The sequence below is a fragment of the Empidonax traillii genome, unplaced genomic scaffold (assembly GCF_003031625.1).
Source record: "Empidonax traillii isolate 1590-97213 ecotype Southwest subspecies unplaced genomic scaffold, ASM303162v1 scaffold717:size860381, whole genome shotgun sequence".
Classification (NCBI taxonomy): Eukaryota; Metazoa; Chordata; class Aves; order Passeriformes; family Tyrannidae; genus Empidonax; species Empidonax traillii.
Window position 1 is genome coordinate 22,422 of NW_020955910.1, and position 17,925 is coordinate 40,346.

General features: G+C 52.8%; 1 protein-coding gene across 1 annotated transcript in view; it reads left to right on the forward strand.

Annotated features, from left to right (window-relative positions):
- LOC114065982 (voltage-dependent T-type calcium channel subunit alpha-1H-like) overlaps positions 1–17,925 on the forward strand; it is a 39,954-nt gene extending 22,029 nt beyond the window's left edge. The window contains exons 15-21 of the mRNA XM_027900317.1: positions 5,002–5,080; positions 6,883–7,004; positions 7,591–7,923; positions 9,607–9,753; positions 12,097–12,280; positions 15,771–15,949; positions 16,612–17,925. Coding sequence (XP_027756118.1) covers positions 5,002–5,080; positions 6,883–7,004; positions 7,591–7,923; positions 9,607–9,753; positions 12,097–12,280; positions 15,771–15,949; positions 16,612–17,718 — 2,151 coding nt within the window. The 3' untranslated portion in view covers positions 17,719–17,925. The remainder of the gene's footprint in view (positions 1–5,001; positions 5,081–6,882; positions 7,005–7,590; positions 7,924–9,606; positions 9,754–12,096; positions 12,281–15,770; positions 15,950–16,611) is intronic.

The window sequence follows — 17,925 nt, forward strand, 5'->3', positions numbered from 1 at the left end:
GAAAATCCTCATTGAATGTGGCTTCTAAGTGACAAAAAAAAAAAGCTGATTTCATGTTTATTCATTAAGGTTTGGGGGGGAAATTCTTTGTGTGGTGAATGTAGAACGTCTCTTTATGGGCTGACGATGACAAGGGATTGTCAGTGCAAAACACTTCTTATTTTCTTCTGGGTGGTTTTCATCAGCTTTGTTTTTTATTCCGCAGTAGATAACAGTTTGAGTAGCACTTGGAGAACCAACTGTCCCCAGATTTGGGGGAAAGTAGCATTTCTGATCCAAGATTGAGGCTGTCACAGGCTTGGTCTCTTCTGGAACTTCGGAGCAAGCCTTGAAAAGTGTCAAGTATAAAAAGTGTTAGGGAATCAGCCATCCCCTGTTAATGAAATACATTCTTGTTTACTCTTTCTGCTAAAAATTACTTGTTGTTTCAGTGTGAATTAGCCAAGTTTATTTTGTCATTGGATGTCATTTTGCTCTTTTCTTCTAGCCCTTCTTTTTGGAGCAGGGATAGATAAAATAATCTCTTGCAGTCTGGCAAACAGAAGAGCACTGAATTCCTTTAATCTCTCAGTATGAAGCAGGTTTTCAAGACCTGTTTCAAGTGTTTTCCTCTTCTTTATGAGCTCTGGCCCCATTAAGACTCAATAATGAATTACACCACTCATCCATCAGCTGAATATTTCCTTGCTTGTACATCTGGTGGTTTTGTAAGCAAAGTCTGCTCTGTGAGACTCCTGTTTGATGGTGGCCCTTTAGTCCTTTTCCCATTCCCTGCTTTCCAAAGTCCAGTTCACCCTCCCCTGCACCTGCTGTCAGATTTGGAATGTGGCCTTTGGCTGGGCTGAAATGCTCCTGGGGCAAGTGAATCCCCCACACTGCACTTCCAGCCTCAACTGCCACCAAGAAACCCTGCAGTCACTGTGGAGCTGCCAGAGCTCTTCCTGATGGAGAGGACAGAGGGAATCCAGTCCAATTCCCACTCTCCTCTGCAGGGCCAACAACAGCAAGACGTGGAACTCGCCTATCAAAAGATCTGGGCTCTTTTTCCTTCTCTTTTCTCCCCTGATCCACTGATGGCACATTAATTAAGAGCAGGCTGTACAATACACCCTCCTCTCTGTCTTCAAAGCTTGGATCTCCCCCTGGATGGACTCTCTGCCAAGGAAAGAGGGAAGAACTCCTTGTTCTATCAGTGCCCTGAAGGGCAGGATCTGTAGTTTGCTCCTGTCCTGGACCTTATCTCCTTTTGGTGCTGGAATTCCTGTGCTAATCTCACTGTCAGCTCCTGAGAAGGTTTCCTGGCATTGTCTTGCAGCAGTTGGGGGACAAAAAGGAATGATCTGCTCTTGCCAGACACTGCAACACCCCCCCCCCAAAGTGATGTGAACTCAGAGAGCAAGACCAGGAATGTCTGAGCAGCGAGCAGGGGGGATGAGGTGGATTCTGGAAGATAGGTGTGTGTGGGCTGTGCTGCAGAGAAACCTGAGGGACGAGAGCAGCCAAGCAGAAATCCTGAGGTACAGAAAGCACCACCCTGCTGGCTCTTGGCACCGTGGGTCTGAGTGGACCCACAGCTCGTTCGGGTCAGCTGGTGGCCTGTGGTTTCACCAGCGACACGATTTCAGCCTCCAAGGTTGTCTGTCTGGCCCTTCCCACTAATCCCTGGAATTCTCACAGATGGCCTCTGTTTTCCAAGCAAATGTGTCCGTTTTCTCTGGGGTTTAGTGCATAAATTAGCCTGTGCTTTCCCGCTGCCAGGATTGTTGCTTTGGCTGGAGAGCGATGGGGGGAAGACGAGGGGGACTCGTGTCCTTGGAAATGTTTGGCAGGGGCTTAGTTTTGTGAGAAATTGCTCTTGACAGGCATTCCAGGGAGCTGTGTGCCCTGCCTGCAGCAACAACTGGAATGCCAGGGTGTGATGGAGGATTAATGGATGTCAGAGCTGGAAGAGGCACAGGAGGAACTGGTTTCACCCAGGCACTGCAGGGCTGGGACCAGAGAAGACATTTACTCCATCAGTGCCTCTCCCAGAGCAGGGAGAGCAGAGGCCAGCTGGGTGTGTGCAAAGTCCCTTTCCTCGGGAAAAGGAAAGCTATTCCAGGGCTTTTAATGGCAGGTCACAGATCCAGCTGGGATGCACTGTGGGGAAGGGTGGTGGTTCCTCATAGAGGCCCTCCCTGCTCCTCTGGGTGGGATGGAGGACTCTGCCTGTGCCCACAGCATCCCTCTGTCCCGGGCACACAGACAGCTCTGCCAGCCAAGATTCCAGCAAGTGAAGGGCCAGGAGGAATCACAAGATGCTCAGCAGCATCTCCAGCTCCTCTGGCTTCTCTGAGGTACTTGAGGGCACCAGGAACATCTCCAGGGTGTTCTTCATCTCTGCTTCACTCCCTGCAGTCCACAGCCTTCCTCGGTGCTGGAGCCCCAGGAAATGATTGATAGCCCCTGGCTGCCAGAAAAAGGGAATGTCTGGAGTTTTCTGTGCCCAGCCCAAGTCAGGGGGAGTTGGATGGATAACCAGAGCTGCCCTGTTCAGTGCTGCTGGAGCAGAACCACCTCTCAGAGCCTGCCTGGCTCGCTGGCTGCCAGAGTTGAGGCTTCTGAGTAGACACTGGATTTCTGTTCCTGATAGAGAGTCCAGCCCAGACATCCCAGCCCTTGGCTGCTGTGCTCCTGCCCCCCTCCCATTCCTTTCAGCAACGTGATTCATGCCCCATCTTCTTCTTGTCTGGTCTCAGTAGATCTATCTCAGAGTGCTTTGGAGACATTAATTACCTGTCCCTGAGGGAATTACAGATGGGGATGTGGAGTTGCAGGAGAGGAGTGACTCACCCAAGGTCACAGACAACTCTCAGTCTGCCTTCCCTCTGCTCACAGCCACTGCCTGACCTGCTGCCTCCATCCCAGCCCGTCCCTGTGTCCCACCTGTCTCTCACATGGCCACGTTTCCAAATCAGAGCCAGGTATTCAGGCACTTCTCAAGAGATCCTGGGCACGAGCTGAGCTCTGGAGCTGCCCCATTTCTGCTCTCGGGGGCACAGCAAGCAGGACTCTTTCAGCAGTTTTAAGCTGTGCCTGTGATGCCTTGGAGGACTCTGTTGTGAGCCTTTGTGGCCTTTGAAGGACTTGTTGTGAGCCACGTTGGCTCAGTGATGCAATTAGTCACCATCATAAATACAGAATCTTTTGCTAATGCCCACTAGAAAGCAGCAAATTGTTTATGAGCAAATGTCAGCTCGTAACATCCTCTGCGAGCTGAAAGCCAGATGATGGTTTTGACTGATAACCTGGTAAGAACTTTGTTGTTAGTCTAAATTCTTTGGAGTTTCATCAGTGCCTTAAGTTTGCAGGCTGATTTATTAGGCATTAAAATAGCAGTAAGATATTCAGGCTGCTTTGAGCAAAATCCAAAACCCTCTTCTGCAGGGCTTTAATATACACTCGACTTCCAAGGCTTGTTTGTCACTTTTATTCCCCTTCCCTGTAATTATTTGCTCATTTGCCTCCCTGGCAGTTTGTGTGTGTATTTGTGCATGTGCCTGTTTTCTTGTGTTGTCTCATTTGCAGTCACTTTGCAGGCTGCCTTCTGATGTCTCCCAAACCATCAGGTCCAGCAGACACAAGTTAGGAAGCATTATTCCAGGAGACAGTACAGGCAGATGAGATAATCCAGCCATCCCCATCCCTGTTCTATCTCTGTCGTTCCCTGGAGGATGGCAGTGATGTTTGTGGAATTGCAGAGCTCTGTGTGGAGTAGCCAGTTTAGGCTTTACAGCAGTTACAGCCTCCACTGGGTGATTTGACTACTCCCATTTCTTTAACACAAGAAAAAAAAAAAAAACCAAAAAAAAAACCTCTTTTTTGAGTGACAGCTGTGTTAATTTAATTATCACACTGATAACTTTTCTGATGAAATGAAGGAGTATGGTGCAAATCCCCAACACCACTGTGGCTGTGCCACCTCAGAGAAGAAAACTCTCGAAGGAAGAGTTCAGTAGAAGAGACCCTGGAGATCAGGGTTCCCTCTGCCTGGATCACCACCTAGTTCATTGTTATTTAGGGATAAATGATGCTTGTGCTGCCACGTGTGGTTGGAGAACTCGATCACTTTATCTCTGCTAGAGCTGATAGACACGAGCAATTAAAGTGGCAGGAGAGATAAATGGGAGCAGAGTTACTTGCAGGTTGTGGCAGGTCAGGTTGCTCTGCCCTTCATGTTCTCTCTGCCTGAATCACAAAAAAATATCTGCTCTTGAAGATGTTTTCAGGGCTTGGATCCCGTGTTGTGATGGACTGCAGTGCTGATAACTGCAGTGCCATTGGTACTGAGAACCTTTTAGCATCATCTCACTTCTCTCACCCCCCTTCAGCCACCTTGCAGTGCTCATTAGCACCTCCAGCAGCAACTAGAGCTGCCAGGTGCCTTCATTTCAGTGTTGGTGTATGGAATAAGGCTTTTCCTCGGAGACACTGAAAGCTCAAATTCGGGAAGTTGTTGTTGAGGAATGTCCTTAAAGGGTGAAACATCGGAGAGCTTCACCTCTCTCTGGAGTCATGTTCCTTTGCTGAAAGCCCTCCAGGCCACTGGAACCTTTGGAAACCAGGCAGTTCCTCTGGTGGCTTGTTATTGTCACTGTCTTCATGCTCAGGGCCCCAAACAGAAGGGAAAGGCCCCTGAAATTCAAAGCCCCAGGTCACAAACTCCCCCTGCCCTGAAAGTGCCCCTGAGAGCGGCCAAATTCCACACCAGTGGAGGGTGATGGAGAGGCACCAGAGGCTGCTTTGCACGTGGAGTATCTGCCCATTCCCACCCACAGAGGAGCTCTCTGGGTCCCTCAAAGCAGAACTGTGAGAGGGGACCAGGGTGTTGGGGAGCCAGGGCAGGTGTGGATTTGCCTCTGGCCGCCCGTCCCTCCTTTGCTTGTGTTTAAAATGTGATGGAGTGATTTGATTCATGACCTCCAACTTGCCTGACCCTTGTTCTGCTTTCTCCTTGTGTAGGTAGGGAACCTTGGCCTACTTTTTATGCTCCTGTTTTTTATCTATGCTGCCCTGGGAGTGGAATTGTTTGGCAAGCTCGGTGAGTAATGAGCCCGACGCCCTCCGTTTCATCCGGTTGATGTTTATTTGGGATCTCGCCGTTTCCTTTCTTCTCTCTCTCTCTCTCTCTCTCGTTCCTGGGCCTTCCTCAGCTTTCACAGCTCATGTTCTGAAGATGAAAGTTCTCTCTTGATCTCAGGGTCGCAGATGACACGTGAGGATGTAACACAGAACCTGCCTAACGTGCACAAACACACATTTAGGGACTTGCCCAGCACCACCCTTGGCTGGAGAGGAACTGTTGTTTACTGTTTAAATATAATTGTCCAGCGTGGCTATGTCCACAAAGATGGAAGTTTGCTACTGAAGTCAGAACATGAGTCTGCAAAGCTGGATGGTGGTCAGAGTGGTGCTGGAGAGATGCCACCATAAACATGTCCCTCCTCGGAGCTTCCCCCACGCCCCACGAGCTCCCTGCACTTGGCTGACATTGCTCTTCCAGCTGCCCAGGGCTTGCCTGTCCATTGTTCTCAGCATCATCTCCCCCTTTCTGCAGAAATCAGGAAGTTCCTGGTTGTCCAGTTATTCCTCCAGCTTGAGGATGCTGGTGCTGGTCAGGAATGTGTCCATCAGTAAAACCAGGTGGAGGCAGAGAGCAAACACACAGCCAGCAAAGCCAGGGCAGAGCAATCCCTGCCTTAAAGATGCTGTTGGAAGGAGCTGTGTCTGCCTCCTCAACATTTCCATCCCAATTAGGGCTTCAGGAGCACAGAAGGGCCCTTCCTGCACAGAGGGTTTATGGCTGTCATTAATCCCCTTTATGAGTCCAGCCCTCTGCTCAGATTGCAAGTGCCTGAAAGCAGAATAATTCTTTCAAGCAAAAACAAATTATTTTTCAGTCTCCAACAAATTCGGGGAGGGGGGGAAGGAAATTAATTCTGCATCCCCCCCAAGTGAAATACTGTGGGTTTATGTTACATGTCTAGATATATGTATGTATTTGTTCTGTCACAAAGGTGAAAAATGGCTTGTTCACAGAGGCACCTTCTGCTGCTCTGAATCCTGGTTGGTTTTCCACACATACACTGGCAATGCCAGCCCCAGGATCACAGACTGGGATCTGCTCTGGGGCAGCAAACTGGGAATTTAACTGGGGAACAGTTCACTCCCTTTTCCTGCTCACTGCGAGTCCATGTCAGCCACAGGAACCATCAGCACTCCCTTCCCCAGGGCTGGTCATCTGTGGGTTGGTTTGTGGTTTTTTTTTGCTTTTCTGTTTTTCCTTCCAATTTATCTAAAAATAATTACCTAAGAGTGAAATGCCCAGGCAAGAGACATTGCTGCCTGACCTGATGAATATTTAACAAGCCTGTGTTTTATGGGAAGAGGGATATTTCTTATGTTCAATTTGCATTCATTAGGATATTAATTCTGGGGGGAAGGGGGAAATGTCAGGTTGCTCCACTTTATCTCAGTGAATTATCCCTCATGGTAGATGTACCCTGTAAAAAACCATCAAGACAAGGACATAATCAAGAGGAAAACAGACAAAGGATGCTGTGGAGCAGGATTTGCTGAAGCAGCCCAGGAATTCTGCTTTCTTCCACCTCCTTTTAGATCTCTTGGTGTTGGCTCTGCCCCTAAAGAGAATCGGAGAGACCACGGAACGGTTTGGGTTGGAAGGGAGACCTTAGAGCTCATCTCACTGCCCCGTGAGGTCACCACTCCCTGATGCCACCTGTCAGTGTGACACAGCCCAGGGTCCCACCACCACGCTTGGGGGCTGCTCTGGGTGAGCAGATGTGGCTTCACTGGCGCGTTTCTTGCCTCTCTGTCCCGCAGATTGCAGCGAAGAAAATCCCTGCGAGGGCCTGAGTCGCCACGCCACCTTCACCAACTTCGGCATGGCCTTTCTCACCCTCTTCAGGGTGTCCACGGGGGACAACTGGAATGGCATCATGAAGGTGGGTCTGGGCTCTTTCTTCTCTCTGTAGGTACATAAAGATTTCAAACGGATTTTGTGTGAAAACAAAAAGGTTTCCTCTTAAAACATCCAAATTAAGCTTCCTAATTTCAAGGCCACGTGTGTCTTCGGGCGGTGATTTTCTCCTAAGGCTCACCCAGCCTGAAACTTCATTCCTTTATCTAATACTTCAGGAAAATTATGCCAGTCCTTGCGAGTGAGAGAGGGAACCATGTGTTCTGTGTCCTGTGCCTTTGGGATGTATCATAGAATCCCAGAATGATTTGGGTTGGAAGGGATCTTAAAGCTCACTCAGTTCCACCCCCTGCCATGGGCAGGGACACCTCCCACTAGAGCAAGTTGCTCCAAGCCCTGTCTAACCTGGCCTTGAACACCTCAAGGGATGGTCTACAACCTCAATGGGCAACACGATCCCCCTCTTTGCAGATGATGTAATTCATGTTTTCCATCCATTTCAGTTGTACCCACGAGCTTTTGTGTCCAGGACCTTTTAATTTGATGTTTCTGCGTTGGGAGCCCAAGGAGCCCTTGTTAATGCCTCACCTTTCCCCCCCCTCCTGCTGCAGGACACTCTGCGGGAATGCACTCGGGAGGACAAGCACTGCCTCAGCTACCTGCCCGTCATCTCCCCCGTCTACTTCGTCACCTTCGTCCTCATCGCCCAGTTCGTCCTGGTCAACGTGGTGGTGGCCGTGCTGATGAAGCACCTGGAGGAGAGCAACAAGGAGGCCAAGGAGGACGCTGAGATGGACGCTGAGATCGAGCTGGAGATGTCCAGAGGGACGAGCACCTCGGCCCCGGGCGGGAGCAGGGGAGGTGCCGTGGCCCCCGAGGGCCGGGCGCCCTGCAGGGCTCAGGACAGCCTGAAGGCAGCGGTGCAGGTGAAGCACCAAGGCCTGGTAAGAGCTCCCAGAAAGCTCCCGTGGCAGGGGCAGGGAGGGGATGGATCAGCAGACAGTCAGATCCCAGGTGACACAGAGCCAAAGGGACAGGACAGCAGCTCTCCTGGTCCCTCGGGGTGTCACCACCACCACCCTCACCATCCTGAGTCATCTCCCAAGGGCTCCCTGAGGGGGGAAGCTGCTGGAAACGCTGTCCTGGCCGTTGTCCCTGGGGAGGGTTGAAAGTCCATCTCTTGCCACTTCCAGCTCATTCCAAGGTTGGGAATTTTAGGTTAAGAACCAAAAACAGCCACAGGTCCCTCTCCTGCTCTCCCAGCCACTCCTTGTCCTTTAGCGTGGCCAGCAGGACCAGGCAGGAATCTCCTAAAGCCCTGGGAATGCTGGCACTGTCAGCCCTGACAAATACAGCAAGGGATGGGATAAATTCCCTTCACGTGGACACAGATGGACACTCCTTGGGTTCTTTTTAATCTGGGATTTCCAGAGGAGCTCAGGAGGGCACTGGTAAAAAAAACTGCAGCTTCCCACTGGCCTCAGGCTCTGCTTGGGGCACGGCTGACTTGGACTCTGGGAATGGTCAGAGCCCCTCAGCAAGAAGCTGGAAGTTCCTGGGTTGATTTCCCAGGCACTGCCTGCTTTCCAATTCCTATTAGTCCTGTAGGAAAACAGTGCAATCAGAAGTCCAGGAGGGGAAGGAAGGAGAGGCATGAGATAATTGCCTCATCCCATGTCAGCAGCATTATGATTAAGAGTGAACATGGAATTGCTTTGTCACCATGATCACAAATAAATCTACCGTGAAATCAATGGGGGGGGGGGGGGGGAGGTTGAGATTAAATTACGTTAAATTAGATTTCTGTAAAATCTATCAGACTCTATTAAGGCAAGGAAGTGGAAATTTGGTTACACAGCAATGGGGAATTCACTATTTGACCGTTGTTCCTGATAAACATTTCTGCAGGGAAAACACACCAGAAACAGCCAGGTTGCTTTTCTCACCGGGGAAAGAGAGGGCACATCCTTTCACACAGGCTGGGACTGCGAATTGAGTCCATCCTCTTGGGGTTTTCCTCATCTTCCCGTCCCTCCCAAGCACATCAGGAGGCCTGCAGAGCCTCCTTTCAACCCCAGAAGCTCTGTAGGGAGAGGTGATGAGGGGGAGCAGCGTGAGCAGGGACCTGGCCACGCATTTCCCCTTGCAGGTGGGATCGCTGGAATCCAGGTGAGGATTTGGGAGTGAGGGCTCCCTTCCCTGCACAGCAGTGGGGCTGTGGGAATTCCCTCCCTCTCATCTCTGCCCCATCCCTGCGAGTGGCCGAGGCCAGGTTGGATGGGGCTTGGACCAGCCTGGTGTAGTGGAAGGTGTCCCTGCCCGTGGCAGGGGGTGGGACAAGATGGTCTGGAAGGTCCCAAACCATTCCAGGATTTGTGATCCCATGACCTGGGACACCCAGGCTGTCCTGGGCAGTGTCTCCCACGCTCCCTGCGAGCTGCTCTGGAAGGTGCTGTGAGATGCTCCGTGTTTTCCAGCAGTTTTTGCAGCCCACCTGTGCTTCTCCCTCCCTTCCTGCCCCGGAGGAATGGGACAATTAGGAAATGCCACCACGGGGCAAACGTCTTTGGGTGTTTTAGACCCAGCCTTGCTGTGCCACTGATGCTTTTTATCTCCCCAATTTGAAGGAGGTGCTGAGCTGTGAGAGTGTGTCTTTAGCCATCCCAGACACGCTGGAGGGGGCAGAGGCTCCCAGCATGGAATTCCCGTCCTCCTGCTCTGTTTCCCACCATGTCCTGCCACCTTCCCACAAAAGCCCAGGCCACCAGGCTGAGGTGAATGATGTCCCACTGTTGCTTTCTGCGTTGTGACGTGGTGCTTTGGTGCTGTGCAGCTGCTGCTGGTGTCGGAATTGTCCCAAACCTGTCGCCTCACGGCCACATCCGTCCCTTCCAGCCTCTGTCCTTCGTGCTGGATGGGCAGGAGCTGGGAAAACACCACATCCCTGAGGACTCTGCCAGCAGCCACGTGTGGGATAGGAATGAAATCCTCTTTTTTAGCCCTAGAAGAGGTGTCACACGTGGTGTGCAGCGTGATGTGTTAGCGGTGTGTCTATAAACATTGAACCGAGAGCTGCAGGCAGAGCCTTTCTGTGGTGGAAACAGCATCAAATCTGATTTTATTGCTGTTCCTGTAAGGACTTGTTTATGATACAGTGTTGAGGGAACAGAGGCAGAAGGAGCTTAGCACGTCAGGCTTCCAGCAATCCCCAGAGCTGTGGGTTCAGGAGATGCTCTGGGAGATCCCCCAGCAGACCAGAAAGGCTGTAGCCCCCTCTGCTCAGTCCCTCCTGATTACCCCTTGAACCAATGCCCAGGTCCCATCCTGATTTTCCAGGGGATGGGATCTGGAGTGCATCAGGTGTTTCCCTCCTGAGGAGCAGGAGCAGCAGTTGTGTCTCCAAACCAGCCTCCCTGTCAAGAGCAATTCACCAGCTGGGAGCCAGCAAGCCCCCAGTTCCACATTCCATATTCCAAGGTCTTGCTTCGGTGGCCTTGCAGCCATTTGAAATTCACCCACGTCCCTAGCCAGGCCTCAGTAGCTGAAACCTTAAAAATTGAGGTTGTTGGTGTCAAGAAGAGGTTTCTGTTCGTTTGTCCCGTCTGTACAAGATCCTGCAAAGACAAACTGAGCTTTAATAGCCAAACCCTCTGATCCTTCTGTTCAACTGCTGAGAAAGTGGAGCAAGACCTTTTGTTCTCTGGGTGGCTGCGGGGTGTTAACAACCACCCGCCTGCCTCCAGCTCAAGTGTTGCTGTGCTGATGGAGCTTATTAGCTGTGATGGCCAGGGGCCAGCTGGCACAGCCACGCTGCTGATGCATTAATTCATCAGCTCAGAGACCTGGGTTGCACCTTGAGGGCTCCTGGGCACGGCCACGGGCAGTGCTAGGTGACAACTACCTGTAAATCCCCTCCTGCTGGTCCCCCCCCCTCCCGCTTCCCAGCCGAGCTCAACAGGGTAAAAGCACTGAGCAATTCATCTTGGGATGTGTGTCTTTAGGGAGCTGAGGAAAGAGATTTTTAAGCCAGAAATATATGAGGGGAAAAAAAAAAATGGATTTACCCAGATCCTTGGTGACCTCCAAACCTGAGGGATCTCAGGGCCAGGTTTTGCTGGCAGAGAGGGGAAACAGCCCAGCAGAGCAAAGCAAAATAGGTTTAATTTAAGACATGCAGCTGGGAAAATGTTTTCAATCAGTCACTGGGAGGCTGACGTTAAAGGAAAACCAGAGTGATTGGTTGTATTTTAGATAATGTGGTAAATTGTGAGGGGAGTATGTCTAGGACCAAAACTGGGGGCAGAGAGCCAGGCTGCAGGTCCTGCTCCAGGGGCTCCAGCTCCCCCAGCACTTGGCCAAGTCAAGGCATCACCTCTCACAGGCATCTTCTGGGTCCCTAAAGCTCCCTAAGATCCCGGGATGAGTTTGCTGTCAAGTGCCTGAGGTGACAAGTGCCCCAGGGAGGCAGTGAGGGCTCAGATTTCAGGTTTGTGAGGCGCTTTTGTCCAGGCACTGCCGACCAGACCCATTTCACAGCGACAGCAAGCAAAGAAAAAATCCCTTTTCTACCCCCAAACAGGCTCCACACCCCAATACTCACTGCCACAATGTCCTCTCCTTCCCCCTGCCTCCTTTTGGGGGTCAGTGGTGCCCAGAACGCTCCACATCGCAGGAGTGAGGCCACGGGGCTTGCAGTGGGGTCGATGTGTGTGTTTAAATGTCTGCCTGTGTGTGTGTGTGGTCTGGGGAGATAACACATGAATTTCCAGAAACTGGTTTGGCCCCTCTGTCCCAGAGCTTTGAGGAGAAGAAGGACATCACCCCCCAGGACGGGCTGAAGGGCATCCCTGGGAATGTCAGAGCAGAACAGTGTGATAAGCACTGGTTTTCTCAGGTGTGGAGTGGATGGGCTTTGCTTTTTCTCTGTGGTATCCAAGAGTTAGTGGAGGGTCATTGGTGCCTCACTCAGCACGGTGTACCCTTGGTGTCCTGCTGGTCACCAGGGCTGCCCACTGTGGGTGGACACCCCAAGAGGAACATCTGCAGGAGGTTCTGAACCACAAAGCAGATGGGAAGGAGTTCACTGTAGATGACCCCGTCTCTCTGTGTCCTTGCAGGGCAGCTCAGCCTCTCTGAGGCCCCAGGACTCCCAGAACCTGCTGACGGTCCGCAAGATCTCCGTGTCCCGGATGCATTCCCTGCCCAACGACAGCTACATGTTCCGGCCCGTGGTGCCAGCGAAAGCTCCCTTCCCCCTTCACGAGGTGGAGATGGAAACCTATCCCTGCAAAGCCCAAAGAGGTACTGCTGACAGGAGGGGGCAGCCCCTGACAGGAGGGGGGTGCCAGGGAGGGTTGGGTTCTGCTCCCAAGGAACAAGGGACAGGAGGAGAGGGAACAACCTCAGGTTGTGCCAGGGGAGGTTGAGGTTGGTATTAGGGGAAATTTCTTCACCAAAAGCATGGTCAGGCATTGGAACAGGCTGCTCAGGGCAGTGGTGGAGTCCCCATCCCTGGGAGTGTACAAAAAACATGTGGATGTGGCACCTGGGGACGTGGTTTAGTGGTAACATGGCAGTGCTGGGTTAATTGTTGGACTCAGTGGTGTTTCCCAGCCTAAATGATTCCATGATTCCAGCCATGGGGCAGCAGGTACGTGTGGTGGTTGTGTGGGGAGCAAGCAACCCGTGCTGAAGGTGGCCTCAGCAGGGCTTGATTGATTTGATGAGCATCAGCATGACGGTGGTTTCCAGTAATTCCATGTTTTCATCACATCCCTGTATTTTCCCAGGAGAAAGCTGGGGTGAATGGTGTTTAGGGAGAAGTGGGGCACCCTAGCAATGCCTGAGGCACAGAGGACAGGCTGTTAGCTGAGGAAAAGGGAATGAGCTGCACATTCCTTCTGAAGTGATCCCAAGGATCAATAACATCAACCCGGATAAAAGCTGGAGTCGGAATTGCGTCCGGCCAGAGCTCCTCACATCCATCGTTCCAGGCACTCTGCAGCCTCAGGGCAGTGTCTTTTAAGACCCTACATCAAGTTCAGAGCTGCAGGAGTTTATTTGGGATTAGTATAAGGATTAGAAGCCACTCTCCAGTGCTTCCCAAGCCTGGCCTTCTAATGAATCTCACGGAGAGCCCCCACCAGCCAGGAATCACGAGCTGCCCGGAGCCTTTGAGGGAGTTGTACCCACACTGCATCCAAGTGCATTTCCCTGAAAGTGCCCCTCTGTCTCCTTTGCTGTGGGAGCTGGTTTGAAGGGGAAATCGATCCGAAACACAATCTCTGCCTCCCTGAAAGCACACGAGCTCCTGGAGTGGCTCCCGAGAACTCCGAGCAGCCCCAGTTCCTTTGATCCAGCGTGGTTTGAAATGCAAGAGCTGCTCAGAGGGATGAGTGGTGGGTTTGGAGACTCTGATCTGCTCTGATTTCCTTGGGTGAAATAACTGTTTGTTCAAACTCCCTGGGCACCGGTTCATGTTCTCTGCTCGGTATTTATTATTATTATTTCACCTGCAGATTCTTTGCTGAGGAAAGGAAACAGAGGTTGAGTTTCATGGCTGGGCTCCTGGGGCTGGTTTTCATCTCTGGAGTGGGTGTAAAGCAGGATTTATACCCATATAAAACTGCTGCAGTGTTGGCAGGGGTGGAGAGAAGTGACCAAGAAATCTGATGTTTCTCCAGTTTCTCTCCAAGAGCACTTGAGCGAGGGATAGGACAGGGCTATGACTTCTCACCTGGTGGTAGATGCTTCCAACCAGCATCACCCCAGGCTTTGCTGCTCCTGAGCTGCCCAAATTCTTCTTCAAGTCATAGTCCCATAAATTATGTGCAAGTAAAACTGAGCCCATGGAGTGCTGCTCCCATTAGCATTTGTGCTTCCATGGCCTTCCCAGATCAGTTCAGGATCTCATCCGCTGACCACACAGTGAACATGCTGTGAGATGACCAGATTTTGTGATATTTTGGTTTTAGATACAGTTTCCTGGCTTCCAAGGAAAAAAAAAAAAAAAAAAAAAAAAAAAAAAAAAAAAAAAAAAAAAAAACACACAAGAGAAAAAAGTATCTATCTCCAGAGATCTTTGGTGTTCCTGAGCCTGCAGTTTAGAGGGGTCTTCGGTTTCCTGTATGAGAGCTCAGATGGAAAGCTTCCAGCAGGAGGAAATTCCAGCTGAGGACAGGGAGGAGAACAGAGGGTTTGGATTTTACGGCCGTGTTTGTGACAGGTTTTATGACATAGTTTTTCTGCATCATAAAAAGCACTCTATAAAGCCTGGAGTGGCAGATGAAGAGCACGGACTCAGCCTGAAATTCTGGGTCTAGGGGAGCCCAAAGAAGAAGGAGGGAGAAGTGGGGTGGGAATTTCGTTGCTCTGCTCCTTCTGTGGAGTTCTGGAGGAAAGCTCCAAAAGAAAAAATGATGAAACACTAACTTTTCTCTCTCCCCAACAACAAATCTCTCTGTGAAATGCAACTGAAATGTGTCTGGATGTTTTCTGTCAGAGGTTCAAGTTTCTCGACCTCTGGGTGAGATCTCTTGAAGTGATGGATAACTGTGTTTTTAACATGGAGCAGCAGTGGAGGAACAAACGTCGGGTTTCAAGCTAATGAGGACAATAAATCCTGCAGCCAAAAAGCCAGAAAAGCAGGGGATCTTTCAAACAGCACAGAAATGCAGTAAAGCAGCACCACAGAGGGGCTGGGGAGGAGGGATTGCCTTCAGACCCAGCCAGGGGACTGGGAGCCGTCAGGAAGAGAGTGATCCCAGCCTGCTGCATGAGCTCAGGGATTGTCAGAGCACTTGGAGCAGGTTCCAAGTTGCTGATCAGCCCGTGTTGAGCCAGGCTGTGCCTCGTGGGCTGGTGGTGGTTGGGCTGTGGTAAATGAGAACACTGCCCTGTGCCTGCAGGGGTGTCTGCTCCCAGAGAAGTCATAGAATCCTAGAACACCCTGGATTGGAATCCACAAGGATCACCCAGTCCAGCTCCTGCCCACTGCCCTGGGGAGCCTGTTCAGTGCCCGACCACCCTATGGGGGAGGAACCTTTCCCTAATACCCAACCTAAACCTGCCCTGACGCAGCTCCAGCCATTCCCTCAGGTCCTGTCCCTGGTCACAGAGAGGAAGGGTCAGTGCTGCCCCTCATGCTGTGGCTCTCCAGGGCTGTAGGTGGGAAGTGCTGCTCGTGTCTCCACGTGGCAGAGCAGTGTGAGGTTGAAGCCCATCCCTGGCAGCACTGCAGAGACAACCCAGGTGTCCTGACTATCCAACAGAGCCACCAGACCTCCCAAATCCATGTTCTCCAAACAGATGGATCACTGTCAATCAGTGCCACCAGGAAAGCAGCAGTGTCAGGGTTCCAAATGCAACCCCACTTCCTGCCTTTCCTCTGCTGCCACGTGGTCCTGGTGGACACCCTGAGTGTCGTGGCAGCTGCAGGAGGAGATTCCTGCTACCTGAAACAGAAAAGAGAGGCCGTGAGGGTAAAGTTTGTAACAGGAGGCAGAAGCAGGCAGAACCCCATGGGATGCTGCTAGATGGCACAGACTCCACGTGCAACCTCCTGCCATCCCTGAGCGTTCAGAGCATCAGGCAGGACAAGGGACACCTGGTTTGTAATCCTGGCACTGCCCAAGGCTTATGCTGAGGTTTGGGATATCAGCCAGGCCCAGCAGGCTTTTCCTTTTCCCTCCTGGAGCCTGTGGGCCCCTGGTTCTGCCTCAAAACTTTCCATCCACAGCCCAAGCAGTGACTGCTCTCTTTTTCGTTCTCTCTCTCTCTCTCTCTGTTGCAGGATCCATCACCTCTATCCGCTCCCAGCCCGTGGGCACGTGTTCCTCCCTGAGGGTGCCAACAGAGTCCCTGCAGCTGTCTGTCTGCTCCCCCAGCCACGAGGGCCGGCACCGCTGGAAGGTCCTTCCCCCCAACGTCACCCCTCGATCTCCTGTCCTCAGCAAGCTGCTGTGCAGGCAGGTGAGAGGCCAAGAGCCCGCAGAGGTAAATCCTTTGTAGTCACCCGTCTCCTTTCTCTCTTATCTTGGTTTCTCTTCTTGGAGCTAAGAGTAGAACTCTCGTTTTAGAACAAAGCAGGAGGTTTCTGTGCCATGAATTTTTATGTGCTCCGGTCTCGGCAAGTGTCGCACAGGGGAAGGCCCCTTTTACCTACTTTGATCTCCATGGGTGTGCTATTCCAGGAAGGAAGGGCTAAAGCATGGGGAGAAGGTGCCCCATTCCTTTTTGCCAGTGCTGTGAGAAGCCTCCAGGCATCCTGACACGGGGTCACTGTGCTGGGTTGTGCTAATTCAGGATCTGGGACTAGAGCAAGTCCGAGGCCCAGCAGATCCCAGCCCTGCTCGTGTAGGCCCATGCCAGGAAAGGTTTATCCTCTTGTACAGGACGGTCTGGTGGGGTGGGTACAGTGGGGTGGTATGGGATGTGTTAGACCGACTGTTCTGCCACGTGCCATGGACTCCCATCCCTGGGAATGTCCAAGGCCAGGTTGGACGGGTCTTGGAGCAACCTGGGCTAGCGGGAGGTGTCTCTGCCCATGGCAGGGGGTGGAACGAGATGATCTTGAAGGTCATCCAACCCAAACCATCCTGGGATTCCATGATTCCATGTCTCTCCCCTTCCAGGAGGCCCTTCGAACGGACTCGGTGGACGGACAGACCGCAGAACGCAAGGACAGCTTGCAAGCAGAGCCCGGAGAGACACCGCCCTCAGCAAAGCAGCCCCCGAGCACCCTCAGCCCCGGCCCCCTGCCCTCCACAGCCGCCTCCCTGCCGGCCACCCCTCCGTGCTCCCCGCACCGCCCCCCCAGCCCCCTGCCCCGCAAGCTGCCCAGCCGGCCGCCCAGCCCCGCCGGCCCCGAGGGCTGCCCCGCAGAGCCCTCCGACCTGGCGGACGAGGAGGTTCGGCACATCAACAGCTCGGCCAAAGACTGGGCGCGGGAGCACTCGGAGCCCGGGAGCCGCTCCGCCTCGCCCTTCATCTCCCCGGCCCCGTCCCCGGTGCCCCTCAAGAACTGCAGCACGAGCAGCCTGTCCGGCGGCCGCAGGGAGAAGGACTTGAAGAAGTTCTACAGCACCGACACCAAGGGCTTCCTCAGCAAGCCCAGCTGGGCCGACGAGCAGCGGCGGCACTCCATCGAGATCTGCCCCTCCCTTGGCGACCGGCACTGCGGCTTCCAGGACCCCGCCGAGGAAAAGCAGCGGCCCCACGTCCCGGCGGAGTCCGACTACATCCATGGCGCCCGGAGGAAGAAGAAGATGAGCCCACCCTGCATTTCTATAGATCCTCCCATGGAGGACGACGGCGGGGCGGCCCCACGCACCAAGCCCTCCGAGAACAGCATGCTGAGGAGAAGGACCCCGTCCTGCGAGTTCCCGGCCTACAGAGAATCCCTGGAGCTGGCGGAGAGCCAGCCGGGGGAGCCGGGCTCCAAAGCGGAGCGCCGGGCCCAGCCCCAGTGCCGGGGGGAGCTCCTCACCATCCCCAACTTCTCCTTCGAGCAGTTGGACGGCGGCTCCCTGAGCAGCCTCTCGGATCTCCTGGACAGCGGGCAGTCCACGCCGGACTCGCGGCCGGAGCCCGAACTGAAAAAGCCGGATCACTTAAAGACTCAGCGGAGCAACGGCGAGAAAAGCAAAGAGCTGCTGGGCATCGCCAAGAGCCCCCTCCGCAAGCAGGACTTGGCCCCCGTGACTGTTGCCACAGAAGAAGACGTGGATGACCCAGTATAGCTGTCTGGGAGGGGGGAAAGGGGGGGTCTCAAGGGCTTGACACCAACGTTGGGGTTCCACAGTGGGGACCGAGCGGCCGTGGGGGTCGTGGGTGGGTTTTCCCTCTCTGAGGGGTTTTCCCTCTCTGGCGTAGTCACTGGTTGGGAAGTTTGCAAAAAAAAAAAACCACACACACACACACACACACACACAGAGTGAGAAAAATGA